The sequence below is a fragment of the Lucilia cuprina genome, chromosome 3, assembly GCF_022045245.1.
Source record: "Lucilia cuprina isolate Lc7/37 chromosome 3, ASM2204524v1, whole genome shotgun sequence".
NCBI lineage: Eukaryota > Metazoa > Arthropoda > Insecta > Diptera > Calliphoridae > Lucilia > Lucilia cuprina.
In genome coordinates, this window is record NC_060951.1 from 59,827,459 (window position 1) to 59,847,428 (window position 19,970).

A 19,970-nucleotide genomic window follows, 5' to 3' on the forward strand; every position below is an offset into this window, starting at 1 on the left:
TTCTTACTTTGCTAAAAAATAGCTAATTTAGCCGCACCGCTGTCAAATAAGAATTTTACATTTCTCTTCGGCGTAATTTGTTGTAATTTTTTGCAAAGTGCATTGTATAAAAAAATTGTTAAATTAATTTGTTATTAAAATGCAATTAATTTGTTATATTAAAAAAAGGGCTTAAAATGTTAACTTAAAGTGTAAAAACTAAAGTTTAATAAATTAATACAATTACAAGACAAAAAGTAAAACTACGTATCAAAATATATATAATTCACTATGACAAAATAATACTCCCCTTTTGTTGTCGTTTAGTCATTGTTAAGTTGGAGCCAAGGTTTATTTATAAGGTGTCAGCAGAAAGGGACGATGTTTTTCTTTAAAACATTTCATGTACAGAGTTTGACAGTATAAATAATACATGTTTGAAAGAAATATTTTTTTTATAGGAAGTTTGACATTAAGCTGAATAGTAAACAATAATCAGCTGGTCTTACAATATCATCTCTTTGGTAGCCTCTCTTTGTCGTTTCCTTTTTTAACACAAAAATAAAACCAGTTGATTAGAGAACTTTGTTTAGTGAGTGTATGTTGTAAATAAAACGGGTATTAAAGAAAAATTAAAATACAAAAAAAATCTAAACTAAAAAATAAAGTAATTATTTTTAGCCAGGTTTAAAAATATAACTATAATGTTATAAATATTAAACAGCAACTTCTGCAGCCGTGATAAGAAACTAAGTTAAAAATTCAAAACAAAAAAGAAAAGCATTACGTGGTGACTTGTATAAAACGTTAGTATAGTACAATTAATTCATTGACAAAGAAAAAAAGTGATAATTTATTTCAATACAAAAAGCAAAATTGCGAAATTAAGTTAACGCCTATAAAAAATACCCACAAATTAAAAAAAAGTAATACAGTGTTTAAAGGTATTTTGTTTTAAAACTGGAGAAGTGGAAGAGAACACGCTCCTCTACCAAACGTATGGATCATCCAAATAAAGGAGGGGGAGGCGGCAGTGTTGGTGCAGGTGGCACCTCAACACTAGATAAGCCTTCAATTTTAGAAGGTAATTGAACTTTTTTTCATACACATATTTTTAACATTGACCATCAGTTTTACAAAAACTAGCATTGCCAAAATATTTTATACTATAGGTATAAAGTAAATCGTTATAAATTTAAATAATTTTTATTTTTATAAAATTACATTAAATATTTAAAATTGACGAGGTAGTAGCAAATTGATTGCAATATTTGAAGACAGTTATACAATTTTAAAACGATCATATTATTAGTCTATTTACAAATAAAAACAAGTAGAAAGTATAGTCGGGCATGGCCGACCATATAATACCCTACACCATGAGTAAAATTTTTACTTTTTATAAAGAAAGTTTTATGTTGAATATTACCAATAATTCCAAAATATTTAAGCAATTTATTGATAAAAAACTAAAATTTCTAAATGAGGCTTTATATAGGTCAAATATGGGCCGATCCTCGGTTGTTTTTGAATAAATAAAATAAATAAATAAAATAAATAAATAATTTGGGAAAAGGATATATTTCTAAATAACAGTTAGTTTTGTTGAGTTTCTTTGCGATACAAATGGTTACAAGTCAATTTTAGACGTTTAAGTCATTTTTTGAAGGGGGGTTTGTATGGGGGCTAGGGTCAAATATAGGCCGATCCTTACGAAAATCTGCAGTGTCATTTATACTTATATAAAACTTATTTGTGCCAATTTTTAAAGAGATAGCAGAATATTTGACGTAATTAGCCCCCATACAACCGTACGGGAGGTACGGTTGTATGGGGGCTAGGTGAAATAATGGACCGATTTCAACCATTTTCAATAGGCTTCGTCCCTGTGCCAAAAAACATGCTTGGTCCAAATTTCATCAAATTATCCTGTACCTTGCGCACAAGGTTTACATGGACAGCCAGCCAGCTAGCCGGACAGACGGACGGACATGTCTTAATCGACTCAAAAAATGATTCTGAATCGATCGGTATACTTTAAGGTGGGTATTAGACCAATATTTTTGTATGTTACAAACATCAGCACAAATTTATAATACCCTCCCCACTATAGTGGTGTAGGGTATAACAAGAAATTATAGTCGGACGAGGCATATTATACTCTACACCTGTTACAAAAAGTACAATGTGAATTAAGTTGAATTGTACCTTGCCTCAGATATACTTAAACCATTTATTGTTGAACAAATTTTAAAGGGGTCATTTTATACAGGCTAGAGTCAAATGTGGCCCTATAATTATAAAGTTCATGAGGGTCATCAAGACTAGCATAGAATGTGGTTTTGCAGCTTTTGGTCGAGATATACAGCATATTAAACATAATTATGAACTTAAAAGCATAAAGATCAGGTGCCAAATTAGTTTGATTACAAGTTTTACAAGCCCTAATCGGCGGTTCAGTTGCATGGGGGCTAGGTGAAATAATATACTGATCTTAACTATTTTCAATAGGCTTCCTCCATGGGGCAATAGAAGATCATGTTCCAAATTTCTTCAAAATTGCGACCTGTAAATCGACTCAGAAAATGATTCTAGAGTCGATTGTGTGTTACAGACATCAGCACAAATCCAATATACCCTCCCCACTAAAGTGGTGTAGGGTACAAAAACTCGAATCGAAATTGAACTTAAGCTAAATTAATTGTTAAAAATAAATACATCGTATCTACAAGTTTTTTATAAATTTTAAGATCATACCTATACATATTTAGTTTCCCTGGTCATTATACTATTGTTTTACCAAAGCTGTCAATTACATGTGTAATTTATATCAATTTCTTTTCTGAGATAGGTATGTACATTGTTTTTGCCTTTTATTTTTCTATTTTTCAATCCCATTGATGAAAGGTAATAATACATACATATGTATGTCAAAAATAAAATGCAGACTTCTTAATGAAAGAACCTCTTTATAGATATATAAAACGTACCGTGTGGTTAGTGTTCTAGACTGTTAGACTGGAGTTTGTGGTTTCGATTTCCACCTGAGGCACTGATAAGGAAACGTAAGACAGGTCCTATTGTGTTGATGTCACATACATCCTCCATTCAAACTAACTAACTATATATACATATGTATGTACATATGTATGTAGGTAGATGTAGGCAATGACATTCCACGTTAATACGTCAAATGTTGATGAAAATATTTTGATTGGTATATTGAAAACATGTTTATGAATGTATATGATAAATACTTTTTTATGTATTTTCAAAAGGTAACATGAAAGATTGTTGAAATGATGTTGAAGGATGTTCTTTATAATAACAGGCAATAAAAATGTCAAAAAAAAGACATTTAATTTTATTAAAGTTTTACAATTTCATTAAGATTTTACAATAATGCTAGACAGAGTGGCGTTGACTAAACGCTTGTTGTAGCGAAAATAATCTTTAGTGGGAATGGAACCCATGTAACTTAGACTGATTACACTAGAACATTGTTCTCCGCTAGCATGTTATCGATCTGCCAACAAATTCAAGGATCTTTAACTGATAGACTAGCAAAATAGAAACGAAATACTTTAGGATATAGCTTGTTTCCAAGATTGTTTTCCGGTAGCACGTTATCAATCTGTCAGTAGCTAAGTTCAGGACAAGCCTTCTTTAAGAATTATATGTATATTTAAATTACTTTAATAAAAAATCCCCAATCAGAAATAAAAGTTTTGATATAAAGAAAAGTATTTGCTGAAAATAGTAGGTTTGTTACTATCAAAAATATATATTACAAAGAATGATTTCCGCTATTATGTCTCAAGTCATACTTTTAAATGCAACTACTTTTGTTTTTAAAGGTACTTTTCACAACTGATTCATGTTTAAAGTAAAGCTATTGCCTCGTTTCACAACCATTTTTATTTGTAATATTAAAAAAAGCAGACTTGTATATATATTTTTTTTTTAATAAAACAGTTGTTTATCATGTCTACATGAATTGAAGTATAAAGTGCATAATAGCTATTATTGATTTTTTTAAATACATAATACATACGTAGTATAGAAAAAGTGTTTCTTTTCAACCTGTTGCGTTTTGTTTTTATTTTCAAAGAAATTATAGTTGCGTGCTTTAATCAAATCATTACATTTTAATGGCGTCATATTGTCGTTAAAGTTACAAACAAACCATCTATAAAGGATATTTTATGTAAGCGTAACAATAGACCTAACCTATCAAGCAACAAATAACTATGTACTTATGTATATAAACTGCCATGACAGCTACCATCTCCTACATGTTACAACATTTTGTTGTGGTAGTTTAATACATATTTAATAAATAGTCTTCTGCTTTGAATTTTATTATTTTTTTTTTTTTGTTAGTCCTTTGTCTGGCTTTTTTTGAAAAGGGTTCTTAAATAAGAAATGTTAAATATCTTTAGGAAATTTTCATAGTATTTAATTAGTTGGAGAACTGTAAATAATGATTAAAATACTCATTAAAATTATGGCCGACCATATAATACCCTACACCATGAGTATATTTTTAAAATTTTTACTTTTTATAAAGAAACTTTTATGTTGAATATTTTTCCAAAATATTTAAGCAATTTATTGATAAAAAAACTAAAATTTCTAAATGAGGCTTTATATAGGTCAAATTAGGCCGATCCTCGGTAAATTTGGGAAAAGGATATATTTTTAAATAACAGTTAGTTTTGTTGAGTTTCATTGCGATACAAATGGTTACAAGTCAATTTTAGACGTTTAAGTCATTTTTTGAAGGGGGGTTTGTATGGGGGCTAGGGTCAAATATAGGCCGATCCTTACGAAAATCTGCAGTGTCATTTATACTTATGTAAAACTTATTTATGCCAATTTTTAGAGAGATAATAGAATATTTGACGTAATTATGGCATAAAAAGTTCAAATCGGGAGGTACGGTTGTATGGGGGCTAGGTGAAATAATGCACCGATTTCAACCATTTTCAATAGGCTTCGTCCCTGTGCCAAAAAACATGCTTGGTCCAAATTTCATCAAATTATCTTGAAAATTGAGGCCTGTACCTAGCGCACAAGGTTTACATGGACAGCCAGACGGACGGACGGACATGTCTTAATCGACTCAGAAAATGATTCTGAATCGATCGGTATACTTTAAGGTGGGTATTGGACCAATATTTTTGTATGTTACAAACATCGGCACAAAAGGTTCATCAAAAAATGTATACTTATCGTTATGCTATGTATACACGGTTGTTAGATCTTACAATGTTGGCAGTAAAATGTGCAGAAAATGTCTAATAACAGTGTAAACTTACAAATTTTGTCTTTCAATATTGTCAGTAATGCTTCTTCTGACAACGTTGCAAATAAAAAATTGTAAGTTCAGTTGATTGTTAGACATTTTATTGACAACGTTGTAAGATCTGACAACCGTGTATCAAGGCTTTTATACATTTTAAAAATAAGCGTACAAGTCTTTGGTACTTTTTCGGAATAGGTAAAAGCTGTATTTTTGTAACATCCTTCTTATCTTCTCATAATAAATAGAAATAAAAATTTACAACATATTAGGTATTTTAAAATGTAAATTTTCCAAGTGATGACGAAGTGGTTCGATTTAGGTGAGACATGTATGATTTTAACATTAGCGTGCCATTGGAGATCATGTGTTTATGCGAGAATTTTGAATATTTGAACCAATGCAAAATCGAGGATTCGAAAACTATTTCATTGGTTCAAGCTATTTGTTTAGCATGTATTTTCCAAAGATATTTTTAATAGTTTTAAGAAAATTATTATAATAAATATAGAAAATATATATAAAATAATATTAATAATCAAAATTATGTCTAATGCTACACAAATCTCTTTTAATTAAGTTAACAATCTGCATTTATTTTTGAAGTTTTGAAGACATTTTTTAACTTCGGAAGAAGTAGATTTAAGGAAGACATTTAGAATGAGTTAGATTGGCACTGTTATTAAAAAAGCCATGAAACTTAAATTCACTTTGCATCAATGCAATTTTTTTTTGCTGGGATATTATGTATTTGTATTTTAATGTATTTTTTATGTTTTAACATCTATAACCATTAAAATTAATCCTTAAAGGACTAGAGTGAATATAAAATTATAAAATGATTCATGTTCATGATAATTATTGTTAAGAAGATAAAGAAAACAGAAAATTTATTAAAAAAAATACTGGTTTTGCTAATAGTTGTTCAAATACGTCGAATTAAAAATGTTTAAATATATAATTAGTTACTATAACAAATTAATGTAGGTTTTATGTAATACATCTTCGTAATTTTTAACAATATAACTCAGCAAAAAAGAACTTCCAAAGAAACGAAAACGATGTAGAATTTACCTTATGGAAGTACTAAAAAACACCTGAAGTTATGATTTTAAATTGGAACTGACTATCACTCACTCCTATTCTGCAACGAACAAAAACTGGTATTCAAAAAACAAATCGTAAGAAATATTTCAATTTTATTTTAAATCTTTGCGATTTTGTTTATTCTGCATTGCGATCGTAACTACGTTTTTGTAATTTGTTATTTTAGTGACAAAGTTTCGAATTAAAATGTACAATACCGAAGTTGCCAAAAGTTGAAAGATTTGATTCGAATTGAAATGTAGAATGGGGGTGACTATCTGAAAGTTGACTTAACAATGTTCGTTTGTTTGAATAATTGTTTAAAACAGTTTTCAGAATGCTCCCGATATCTTATAGTTCAAAATATTGTATTAAAGATTACTCCTAAACTAAAGATCCTATCGCAAAATTTCGATATAATTTTAAAGGTTTTTTTATGGGCAATTACGTTTGCTAAGATTAAATTTAATACAAAGCCCCATGAGTTTTATTTCCACATTACGAAATTTTAAAAATTGTCATCGAATCATTTGATTTCGGCCGGCGGAATGCCATTTTTTGTTTTGTCCGTATATGTGTCCCATTCAACAAACTATATTTGTTACATTTTTGAACTGAAGAAAGAATTTAAGTTTAATTTGTAATTTAATTAATTTTTCTTCTCAGAAAAGTATTTAAATCATTCCTAAAAATGTCCAAGTATTTTAAATTATTTGCAATAAAAGTAAAATAATAAAAATTAAAAAAAAACTCTAGATAAAATTTATATACATATATACAATAGGGTGTCCGTGGACCACTTTTTTGGAGGAATACCTAAATTTTGAGACCCATTTAAAAAACATAAATTTTTTTCTCGTATTCAATACATTAATACGCGTTGAGTGGTATTCCTACATGAAATTCTTAATAAGGCTGTTCCTCGGGACACTCTAATATACAACTTTTGCTTGGATAATTATAAGATTAGAAATTTAATTATAAAATGTTCCGACAAACGTTAAAAAAGAAAATAGAAATGTAAAATATTTCATTGGTAAATAAATTTAATAAATTGTTGTCAATAATTGCAATAATTTTTTTACTAAAATTTTTAATTAAACCTTAAAATTTTCACGTTATTTGAGATGAAATATGTTACAGTTATCATTTTAATTTAATAATAAACAATGTAATTTCATTATTATTGCAAAGTATCAAAAATAATATGCACTGAGTACTTAATAGAATATACATACTCGTATTTTTCAATCAGTAATATTATATTCCAACAAAAAAAGACGACAAAAATCATAACAATAACTCGCATAAATAAAATAAAAAAATAAATAAACAAATAATCAACAAAAAAAGAAAAAAAATTGCAAATAAGCAATGACTCATTCAATACGATTTACTATAGACTAGTCTATTAGGGTTTTTGGTTGTTGTTATTTTCTGCTAAATGTTTTGTATGGAAATATTAAGTTTTTTCTTTATAGATATTTAGATAAGACTTTTCAAATACTGAGGAAAATATGTATATCACCAGATCAGAATTCTATATCTATTCTAAAATTATTTTATTTTGAATATATTTTAGTAGTGTTTACCTTAGAAACCCTATACCGCATACGTTGAACTGTCGTACGTACGGTAAAGTACTATTATAATCTATTTTTTTAACAAAACTATAGCAATATGCACACTAATTGTACAGACTTCTTTAACAGCAGTTGCACATTTAAATAAAATTATATGTAGTTATATTGTTAAAAATAATTAAAAAAATGAAAATTCAATTGCGTGCCTCTTAAACGTTAAACTTGTTTGAAAAATTTCTTTTTTCCACGTTAAAAGAAGAAACTATTAAAATAAAATTTAAGCTGAATATGTTGTTGGATTCAATTAAGAAAGTATTTCATAATAATAATAATAATAATAATAATATAACAAAAAATAAAAAGTGTTCAATGCAGTGCTCTAAAAGAACTTTTGTGCAATGGCATTTTAAAGGTAAACAAAACATTTTGTTACAATTAAATTATAAATCTACAAAAGCTTTTTAAAATTTTCCTCATTACTTTTAATATATTGAATTAAATTGATAGGAATTTAATGGTATGCAGCACCTCTTAGTGTACGGTTTCTAACATAGTTGTTGTTGGAAATTTCAAAATCAATGTAAAATTTAGGTTAAAAACAATAACACACTTGTTGTTGTTGTTTTTGTGATAAACAAACCACTCAACCAAACAAAGCGTATGACATTTATGTTTAAAATATGTATTACTAGGGTTTCCTTAGCGAGGTAGTCAACATTAATTTTACGATATTTTAGTCAGGTATGGAAAATTTAGATTTTGAATAATTTATATATTTAGACTAGACAATAGACTAGACAATAGACTAGACAATAGATTAGACTATAGACTAGACTATAGACTATACTACAGTCTAGACTATAGACTATACTATAGTCTAGACTATAGACTAGACTATAGACTAGACTATAGACTAGACTATAGACTAGACTATAGACTAGACTATAGACTAGACTAGACTATAGACTAGACTATAGACTAGACTATAGACTAGACTATAGACTAGACCATAGTCTAGACTATAGACTAGACTATAGACTAGACTATAGTCTAGACTATAGACTAGACTATAGACTAGACTATAGTCTAGAGTATAGTCTAGACTATAGACTAGACTATAGACTAGACTATAGTCTAGAGTATAGATTCGACTATAGACTATACTATAGACTAGACTATAGACTAGACTATAGACAAGACTATAGACTAGACTATAGACTAGACTATAGACAAGACTATAGACTAGACTATAGACTAGACTATAGACTAGACTATAGACTAGACTATAGACTAGACTATAGACTAGACTATAGACTAGACTATAGACTAGACTATAGACTAGACTATAGACTAGACTATAGACAAGACTATAGACTAGACTATAGACAAGACTATAGACTAGACTATAGACAAGACTATAGACTAGACTATAGACTAGACTATAGACAAGAATATAGACTAGACTATAGACTAGATTATTTACTAGACTATAGACTATACTGTAGACTAGACTATAGACTAGACTATATTATTGACTATTTTATAGACAGGTCTATTGAAAATACTGCGGTATTTTTGATATCAAAAGTAATAAAGTGTTACATTTTCCATGCCTGCTTGAAATTATGTTTGGAACTGCTAAAACAAAAACAATTCACAACATTGTGAAATTAAAAATAATGTAAAGATCAATTTATTTTATTTGATAAGGCTATTATTTGTAACTCAGCAACCAGAGTTTTTAATATTTTATTACAAATACATAGATTTAAATCAATACAAAAAATAATAGGGGCATTCACTCTTCTTTGGTGTATTAATATTAATACAGAATATGCAATTAAAATCTAATATTCTAAGATAAAAAGACTTACCTTCACAAATTTTTAACACATAGATTCTTCTCAACCTTAAATATATAAGTATTTTTACTCCTCAAATAAGACCTAAAGTTAGAGCAGATCAAAATTAGAAAATAATGTAAATAAAAAAAAATAAAGATTGAAATCACTAGTGATTAAAGCTTTAATATACTCATAGATATAGTGATATACTCTCAGATAGCGTCCTTTTCTATAATACAATTATAACTAGTTTAATAAAATCTTAATTCTTTCTTTACAGGAGTTTTACACAATTTATTCGATGGCTTATCGGATAAAGATGAAACTGTACGCATGGCCATACAATCGGCTTTGGTGAAAATATTCGAAACACATCCCCTAAGAGCTACAGACATTCTAATAGAATACAAAGAGAAACATCCCAAAATGGCTGAACAAACTATTACAATTATTTTAAAGTGAGTTTAGACAGCCAAATAAGATTTTTTTATGCGCAAACGCAAATACTATAATTTCTTTTATTACAGAGCCATCGAAAAAGTCGTGGAATCAGAGGCATTAATACCCTCAGAGGCTCACAAAAAACTCATTACTTTGGCCTTAGAAGAATTGACACGTTCTACTGAACATGTTCCGAATATACAAAATCATGCCCTATCAATTTTGGTGGCTATAGGTCGTGGTGATGATTGTAAGATGGTTATGGAAGCCTTAATGGCTCATACGAAAGAGGGTGCTATAGCACATTTTATGGTGATGCAGTGTCTGGGAACCCTGGCCTCTACAAATATACCCGGTGTTGTGCCCTTTATTAAACCTATTCTTTCATCGACACTACCCAGTATGAATGGCATAAAACCGGATCATATAAAACAGGCACATGCTTATGGTAATTTAGTAAATTGTATAAATTTAATTCATATTGACCAAGTTTTGTTTATTACTTTTTAGCTATTGGTCGGTTTAGTGAAGCTTTGCTGGAACATTCAACTGCTAATGCTGACTTAGCCTCACCTACAAAAGATGAAAATAATGAAGTTATATCACCTACTGCCGCTGAAGTAGAAGCCTTATTAAATTGTTCAACCGAAATTTCGGTAGCCTACGATGTTCTCTTCAATCAATGGTTGCAGTCGCGAGAACCAAAAGTTTGTGTGGAAATTTTACAAGCACTTTCCTCAATGTTCCCCCTATTGCCAGCCGATAAAATACAAGATCGTACTCCTCGACTTATACCACAAATATTGGGTTTATATCGCCGTTCGATAGAAAGAAATTCGGTAACACAATTTTTGTCGGCGGTTTTAAAAACGAATATTTCACTGCAACCCTCTGTGTTGGATTTAGTGGCTGAACAATTGATATCAAATCTTTTCGATTTAGTTTGCGTCTATCCGGATTATGAAAAGCCCCAGACTGTTAAGGGGCACTATGAAGTGTTAAGATGTTTCCATTTACTTTCAGGAGTATATGCCACCAAAATAATGGATACTTTACTAATGCATTTAAGAAACAATAGCGAAAGAGAACGCATTAAAAGTTTATTGATATTGACTCACCTGCTTAATACTTCTACGGTCAATATTGAAAATAAATTACAATCCTTTATGGAATGTTTAAAGCAAATGATTACCAGTGAGAAGAGTATTAAAATGAAAATGACTTTATTGAAGTGTATAGTGGCTTTAGCTCAAAAATCTCTAGTTAAGGAAAAGGAATTTGTATGGTTTATAGTGCGCTATAGTTGTAAATTTACCAAAGTCAATCAGGAATATGGTTCCCTGGAGGAGCATGCTAATTTTGTACTTTCTTGTGAGAATTCCTTATTTATGTTGGCTTCCACGGTGGGCACTATGGATGAATTGTTAAAAAGAGAACTGTTAAACTATTTTGTTTTGTTGGACTATACTGATATATGCTCTAACCTGGCTAAATGCTTGGCTAGTCTCTTTGCAAAATCACCCAATATAGAATTTGAAGTGGCTCCCGAAGAAGACGAATCAGATAAAAGAGAAGGTGCTGTGGGTATAGAGGAGAGTGCAGTCAAATCACTGGCTCCTAATTTTGCTAAGAGTGGTAAAATAGTAGTGCCCTCAGCGGAAACAATATTTGCCAGATGTTTAGCTTTATTGGGCAATTATCATTGCATTAAAAGGGCCACAAATATTCTAACGTTCCTTAAGTACTACTATCCACATTTAAATCCAGAACTAGCTAAATTGTGGGAGAAAAGTATTTCAGATTTGTTGCTAAACATCAATAAGGAAAGTTTGTATTTTAATAAATTGACTTTGTTTATAACGGAAACAAATGAATTGCTCAGTAAACATGATGAACATTTTTCCGAAAGATTGGCCAATAAAATGGCTGAACAAATGATTATTTATCCCATGGTTTTGCCACACAATGAATTCGTCATACCCACACTAAATGTTGAAAGAGGAATGTTGATTAAAGCCATTGCCTTGACTTTAGCTTACGTGAATGATAATCCAGTGGTCAGTGCTAAAATCGATTTGATTATAAACTCGGCAAGACAAGAAAAACTAGATAAACATACAAAACATGCAGAATATGAAGATAAGATTGTACCTTGTGCTTTGGCTTTGGGCTATATATCACGTAAACATCTTAGTATTGTTATAAAGAAACTGGCTGAATTGGCCCACATTGGTGGACGCAAACATTCGACTGGATTTTTCTCCAATTTACATTTTATTAAAGATACACACAAGGAATTGGAAAATTTTAAAACTAATCTATTGGTAATTAAAGCTTTCGGTCATATAATGGATGAAGCCGATCCTTTACAATCTTTGGCTAATTTAGATGATACTATTTTGAATTTTTTGATACTACAACTAACCAATACTAAGGATCAATGTGTTATGTCGGCTATATTGAAGACATTGTTGAGTATTTGCAATCAAATGATAAATACTAAAGAGAAAATGCCTTCTCCGCTGAAATATCGCAAACAGATAATGGAAGCAGTTTTCAGCATACCCATCGAACAGCCCTTTGATGATTTGCCACTACTGCCCACCATTTTGAAATTGGGCACTGACTTTATACGCATAGGTGGCGAGGAGGCTACGGAATCTGTTGATGGCGGTGTTATATTTGAAATTGCCTGTAAAAACTTTTTCTCTTGCGCTCAAAATTTAAAAATGAAATTCGAATCCCAGGAGGAAGATGAACGCAATAGTTTTCTAGCCAAATATCTAAATGAATCGCTGCCCGAACTTAATCAACTAGTGAAAGTTATAATTGAACAGGATCCTTCACCTTCTACGCTAGACTTGATCATTTCAATACTTGAGACCTGGATAAGAGATAAAAACTCAGAGGTACGCATCTGTGCCAGTCATGTCTACAATAATACCTTGGATGTCTACATCAAGTCCATGAAGATTGGCTGTGAGGCACCCTCGAAATTTAATCAAACGGGACAAATGTTGGGTAAAATTGTTCCTCGTTGCATTGACTCGAATGGTACAGTGCGTCAAGTATCGGTAGATATTTTACAAAAAACTTTGGAAATTGCTTGCATTTATGAAACCCTAACTATTGCGGATAGTACGACTGATTGGATCAAAGAAATCGAAGTAGTTAAAGAACAAATTATTACCGATGACCCGAAACAAATTTATAATCTTGCTGGCGAGATTGCAAAAATTATTGCTTTACGTATATCGAATTTTCAGTATTTGCAATTCTGGTAGGCAGTTTTTTTTTGAAGTTATTTGTTAAATGTTTTATTTTAAATGTTTATTTCTTTCTTCCTTTAGCAAAACCCTTTTACATAGTCTAAAAGATCCTGAACAGAGTTCAGCTATAGGGGCTTCAGTGGTTTTGAAATTTTTCATTCAACAAAAGGGTTCCGAGTTGTTTCATGCCATACCAGATTTTGTCAAGGACAGTTTAGCGGTAAGTAGAGAAGGAATTTGTTAAGTCTATGAACAATTTTCGCATTTACAAATCAATAATGCGAATAATTAACTTCTAGGCTATTCATGGCTGCGACGTAAATCGTGCTAAATCCGGGGTACTTAAAGCATTGGTAGCATTGACTAAACATCACCCCAAGTTGGTATCATGTGAAATGCTAGCACAGCAATTACCTTTCGAAGAGTAAGTGGAAATTTCAAAGATATTAACCAAAACAAGAAACACAATTTAAATATGAAATTATTACAGAAATATTGTAGAGTATTGGCACTTGATATGCACAGATAGTGATTTAACTGGTATTTTACTTGAACACTTTCTACAAATACTCTCCTCCTCATGTTTATTTGAACCAAATGAACCCTGTGTGGATAGACAAAAAATTGCCAGTGTACAACCGTTTGCAATATTTTGTGCTTTACATAAAATGATGCCCTGCAAGGATATAAAAGAGGTTAGTTTATGATTTCCTTTTTAACTTAATTATATATGTATATTTCATATTATTAACTCTTAATCTAGCAATTGAAATTGAAATTTCCGGAACTATTTACCATGCTATTAACTTCTTTGGCTTCATATACAAATTTGGCTGCTCCCATGAATACGGGCATTCGTAGCAATTCACCTACTATGGGCTCCACCTCTACAACAGTGACTAAAACAAAATTTGGTTTTGTACCGAATAAGGAAACGGTCAAATTAAATCCTTGTCAAATTATTTTGGAAACATTCCAACAATTTTTGGACAGCTTGGAAATGGAACAAATTTCTACCGTACTTACTGTACACACTCATTTAGCCTCTAGCACAGATCTCAAAAATTTCATTGAACTACTAACACCCATGGCAATAGGCCTATCGAATCAAATCGATATCAATTCCAATCAAATGAAACATGTTGTAAATACATTAAGTAAATATGTTGCATCCCCCTATGATGGTCAGCGTGTAGCAGCAGTGGGTTTATTTTCTCGTCTCGTTCCTCTCACACCATGTGGTGAGGTGTCTTCAATAATAATGAATCATTTGACTTCGGCTTTAAGTGATCCTAATGCAGTTGTTCGTGGCTTAAGTATTCAGGGTATGGGTTATGTGGGTCTCTTGACGGAAGAGGATATAGAGAAATATGATGAAACTGCTATTACTGCTTTGCTCAAGGGTATTGATGATACGGTTTGGTGTGTAGTTAACATTTTTTAAAACAATTTATGTAGACTATTTATTTTTATTTGTTCTATATTGTAGTGATTGCTTAATAAATATACCGTTGGAAAGTATGCGTGGTTTATCGCGTATTTTACAAAATTTACCCAGTGATCGCGTTGAATCTTTTCATGTTTCTTTGGCCATACGTATTCGACCTTTCTTTGGCAGTTATTCTTTGGAAATACGTGAAGCCGCCATTATACTTTTTGGTGATTTGTGTCAATCGAAAATGTCTATGAATGATGGCACCGTTTCACCTAATTCCTCTAATGAAGCATTGCGTGAACAATTAATTGCTAATCTATTTCCTTTGCTGTTGCATCTTAGTGAAGGAGAAGCCACTATTATACGGGTATTTAGTCATTTTAATTTAATTTTTATTCTTTTTATATATTTAATGTTATTTTTCTTTAAACAGGCTTGCAAAGGCACTTTACGTAAAGTTTGCAGTTTATTACACTCTCTTAAAATCAATGAAATGGCTCAGCGTCATTTATTGGATCATGGTCAATTGAATTACAATAATTTTATAGTGGATTTTGTTAAAGTTATTGTAAGTTTTGCAAAAATTTTTTTGTTTAATTTTACTAAATTTTGTTTTTTGTAGGCCATGGAATTAACCGACCACATTCAAGATTTCATAGATTCTTGCATACCTAAATTACGCAGCCAATGGCCAGAAGTTCGAGGAAGTGCTGCTATTGTTATTGGTAAGTGTGGTAATTACCAATATACTAAACTATGACTTTTAAATATTCAAATCTCTTAAATTCAAATCAAATACTTTTTTGTTATCTCTTATATATATATATATATATATAAGTCTATGGCCGCCTGGAATGTCTATAGTGGGCGTGGCACCTTCCATATAAGGAAAATATTAAATCAGTATATCTCAGAAATATATAGCAGTTAGAGTCCTCACTTAAGTTTCAATATGATTATTTAGGATAAAAAGTGGGTGCACTAGCAGCAGGGGGCGTGGCACCTCCCATTTTAATTAAATACAAAACTTCGTTTATCTTGGAAACTATTAGAGTTGAAATCTTCAAATTTTGCATGAAGAACTTCAACATACCTGTAAACATTTTGGAAACTAATAGAACTAGATTCTTAAAATTATGGACTTTCATATTCATCTGAACATTTTGGGGTAAAATCGGTCTTTCATCAGGGGGTGGCTTGGAACCCCCTTATGAATGAAATAGAAAAAATTGTATATCTGTGATACTATAGAACTAGAATCTTTAAATTTTACATGAAAAACTTTGACATTCATGTGAACATTTAGAGACAAATGGGGGGTTGATTAATTAAATACAATACCATAATATTTTCACTTTTCATAGCTTACATTAAAATCCATATTAGCGTTCGAAAAAATGGAAATGCCTTCTCCACTGAAATACCAAAAACAGATAATGGAAGCGGTTTCCAGTATACTAATTGAACAGGCCCTTGATCATTTGCCACTGCTGACCACCATTTTGGCTAAGTGGCGAAGAGGCCACGGAATTTGTTGATGGTTTTATATTTAAAATCGCGCGTAAAAACGTTTTCACTTGCGCTTGAAATTTTAAAATGAAATTCGAATACTTTTTTATTAAAAAAATTGAAAATTGACTTCAAATTCAAAATTTAACTAAAAATTTAAAGTTTCACTAAAAAAAATTTAAATTTTTATTTACAGGCATTCTAAATAACTTCCTAACTGAACGTAATACACAAACCGAAGCTGTGGGCAATAAAATTGCCGTATTGCTTAAGGATGAAAATCATTTTGTGCGTGTTAAAGCGGCTACAGCTTTAGGTTATTTCTTTGGAGATATTTAAAGTGAAGACAAAGAAAATAAAAAAAAAACATAAAAAAGTGTTTTCCGTATTGTTATTTAATGGACTAGAGATATGCCAAAATTGAATGAATATAGACTAAGAAAAATAAAATTGCAATGAATTTCAAAAATGATGTGGTTATCTATGTGATGTTACCGTTTTTCTCCTCAATTATTTTTGTGTTAACTTTATTGTATTTTATGTTAAGCACTTAATTAGTAAACTATATACACATTATTATACTATTTAATATTATTTATTTAAAAATTCTTACTTAAAAACATTTTAAACAAATGTAATTTGTGATTTTTTTTTTCAAATATTTGAAAGCGTAAACAAAAACCACACAGTGCCCCTTTATCTCCCTCAACTTTATTAACTTTGCTTAAATATCAAATATTTATAAAACTTAAAAAAAGATGTTATTATTGTTTCAAATAAATAAAAATACATATTTGTTATAAATATATAAAAAACAAAAATTTTATTTTCGAATTACAAAGTATTTATCACTATTTCTTACAGTAAGTTTAATGTTCGATGATTATTACATATTAACAAAAGGGAAATATTGTATGCGGCCACTGGACCAGCCTATGGTTAAAACAGAATCAGCATTTTTGCGATTTTTACTTTGGAAACAAATAAACGAAGGATACTCATTACCAATGCCAGTTAGAAAACAAGAGGGTGACATGCTCAAATTGAATTTTTGTATACACGTAGAGAATATGGCAATACAGGGTGAATCTTTGAAGGTAATGGCCAAATAAAGACCATTTGGATCCCAGGCCACAGACTGAGGTTGACCACCAACTTCTCGTTCACCTACCGTTATTTTGCTTAAATCAGCCACCGGTAAAGCCTGTTTGGGAGCAGAACCAGCTGTAAGGAAAATTTTAAGTGAAACAAACTCTAAAAGTATTGATTTTATTTAGAAGAAGAAATGTAGGCAGCATTATACAAATATTAGCGGTATTCCAGCTAATATTCACCTGTGGCTTGCCCTGTTATACTTTATATTTATTATAGGCAGTTTTCTTTTTATAGAAATTCCAAAGAAATTATTCGACTAGTTATAATTTAAAACTAGTAAAAACAAAATTTCTACTGCCTTAACTTAAAAAAAAAGAAACACAACGAGACTTACTTTGAAATAATTGCTCTTCGAAAAATTGCAAACGATATAAGATAGGCTCCTCGGAAGTAACAAACAATAGAAAACCACCACAGGGTGACCAACAGGCCGACTGTATGGTACCTGTGTTTATGGTCCATCTTTCTGGTTGCCACTTTTTGTCACAAGACCAAACACGAAATACATTTCCCACAGTTGAGGAAAATAAACAGGAACCATCGGGTGACCATTTTAAAAGCGAACAAGGTGGTCCTACTCTCTTTAGAGCGGTATTTTGCATTTTATCAACATTCCATATAAGAACATCTGTATCGCCAATAGATGCCGAAGCCAAAAGTGTACCATCCGAATTCCATTGTACTGAAGTTATGGGACAATGATTGGGACTTAAGAGAAAGTGAAAGTTTAATAACAATATTTGCAATTTGTTTTCATGAATTACATACTTTTTTAAAAACACCGCCTGTGAAGTAGACCGGGTAATATTCATATTATTATCCATGGTCCAGAGACAAATACCACGTTGACAACCTACAGCTAATTCTCCAGAACTGTAGGGACGCCAAGCCATCGATGTTATCCATTTTTGTGAAGCACTCTGTGATGAATTTGGATTAAGGGAATTATTTTTCAATAAATGCTAATATATACTTATATACAAAGTATTGTTAAAGAAAACAAGATTTGAGAAACTCTACTAAAATTAAGCTTCTGAATAGGAAAATAATTACCAAATACAGAAATAATCTTAAACTATATGAACATTTACTACAATTGCTTAAAATCTGGTCAATTATATCTAAAAAAAATATCCTCTATCTAATACTTTTAATTGTTAATATTTGTATTTTTTTATTTGTTCATTGGAATATATGTAAAAAATTAAATAAAATTTATATAAAATTAAAAACAATTTCCTAAAAAACGTAGAAAATCACTTACCTTTAATACTGGCACAATAGCCGGTTCATCTGTATAAATACGAACAATATCATCTAGACCAGCAACAGCTATTTTAAAACAATTTGGATGCCAGACAATGCATCTAACATACGATCTTATCCAATCTCTGAAAAAAAAACAAATTAAATAAACTTACTTAAAAAAACAGTTACTAAGAATTTATAAACATTACCTAGTTTCCGAATGTTTGGCTATGCTAGCGATACCTTGTTCTTTCATATGAGGAAATACTCTAGATTTTAAGCGCTTTAGAAAATCTATAGCACGAAAAGTAAATTCAGCTGTTGAAGAAATCATAGGATTACAATTCGCCGTTTGATTATCTCGGGCTTCATTAAGGGCCTCAGTGAAACCACTTTCGAAAAAAGTACGTATTATCCGCTTCAAAACTCCTTCATTGACAGGCACCATGACATTGCGCCAAGAATCAATACATTTATTAGACAAAGAAGAACCAGCGATGGACGTGCTATTAAAGGCATCACAACTTAAGTTTATTTCGGGATAATACTCGAGCTAAACCATGTTTGTAGATAAAAATCTTATTTTTAAAAATTAATATCCAAATAAAATTACCACATAGGAATTTCCTTGTATTTCACGTTGTGGCAAAACGCACAGACGTCCAGTTTTTTCACACAATGGCTGCGTACCGGGTGAGTGTAATGTGGTCATATCTTGTAGTGAAACCATTTTTTTATTTTTATTATATATATAATTAATTCTTAATGGTTTAACAAGCCTAAAAATAATAAACTTTTAATCAATTCCGTAGGTTAGCAAAAAATTGTGAAGAAAAATGCCGGTAAACATAAAATTTGACGGCTTGCACTTAGTTGTAAAAAATAGTAGTATATTTTAAATACTTTCTATATACCCGTTAATAAAACAGCAAACCCTAAAGCGATATGGCCACAAATCAAAAAGTCGACTCCGACTTTTTGTCGAAAAAAGATGCACATAAATAAAACAATGCACATAAATAAAACAACCCGACGAAAAACAAACCGTAACAGCTGTTTTATCAAAATAAACATTTTTTTTGGTGTGGTGAGTTATTTTTGTTTACAAATATGTGT

General features: G+C 30.5%; 2 protein-coding genes across 3 annotated transcripts; one reads left to right on the forward strand and one right to left on the reverse strand.

Annotated features, from left to right (window-relative positions):
- The first annotated feature begins 155 nt into the window (after positions 1-155).
- LOC111680528 (maestro heat-like repeat-containing protein family member 1) lies at positions 156-16,807 on the forward strand. 2 transcript variants are annotated; one of them, XM_023442187.2, is made up of 12 exons: positions 156-1,063; positions 10,078-10,255; positions 10,325-10,686; positions 10,749-13,518; positions 13,589-13,727; positions 13,807-13,931; positions 13,998-14,202; positions 14,271-14,929; positions 14,997-15,309; positions 15,376-15,510; positions 15,565-15,667; positions 16,648-16,807. In XM_023442187.2, exons 1-12 carry the CDS (start codon positions 979-981, stop codon positions 16,788-16,790), a joined length of 5,217 nt encoding a protein of 1,738 aa, XP_023297955.2. In that variant the 5' UTR covers positions 156-978; the 3' UTR covers positions 16,791-16,807. The 2 variants fall into 2 exon arrangements, with proteins under 2 accessions (XP_023297955.2, XP_023297954.2); XM_023442186.2 differs by lacking the exon at positions 156-1,063 and adding an exon at positions 8,102-8,365.
- Positions 16,808-17,244: 437 nt separating this feature from the next.
- Positions 17,245-19,713, reverse strand: LOC111680529 (aladin). Its single transcript, XM_023442188.2, has 6 exons — positions 19,468-19,713; positions 19,064-19,407; positions 18,871-18,997; positions 18,375-18,526; positions 17,941-18,314; positions 17,245-17,675 (listed from the first exon to the last, which is right to left on the reverse strand). The coding sequence occupies exons 1-6, from the start codon at positions 19,582-19,584 to the stop codon at positions 17,338-17,340; spliced, it is 1,452 nt and encodes a 483-aa protein (XP_023297956.2). The 5' UTR covers positions 19,585-19,713; the 3' UTR covers positions 17,245-17,337.
- Between the last annotated feature and the right edge of the window lie 257 nt (positions 19,714-19,970).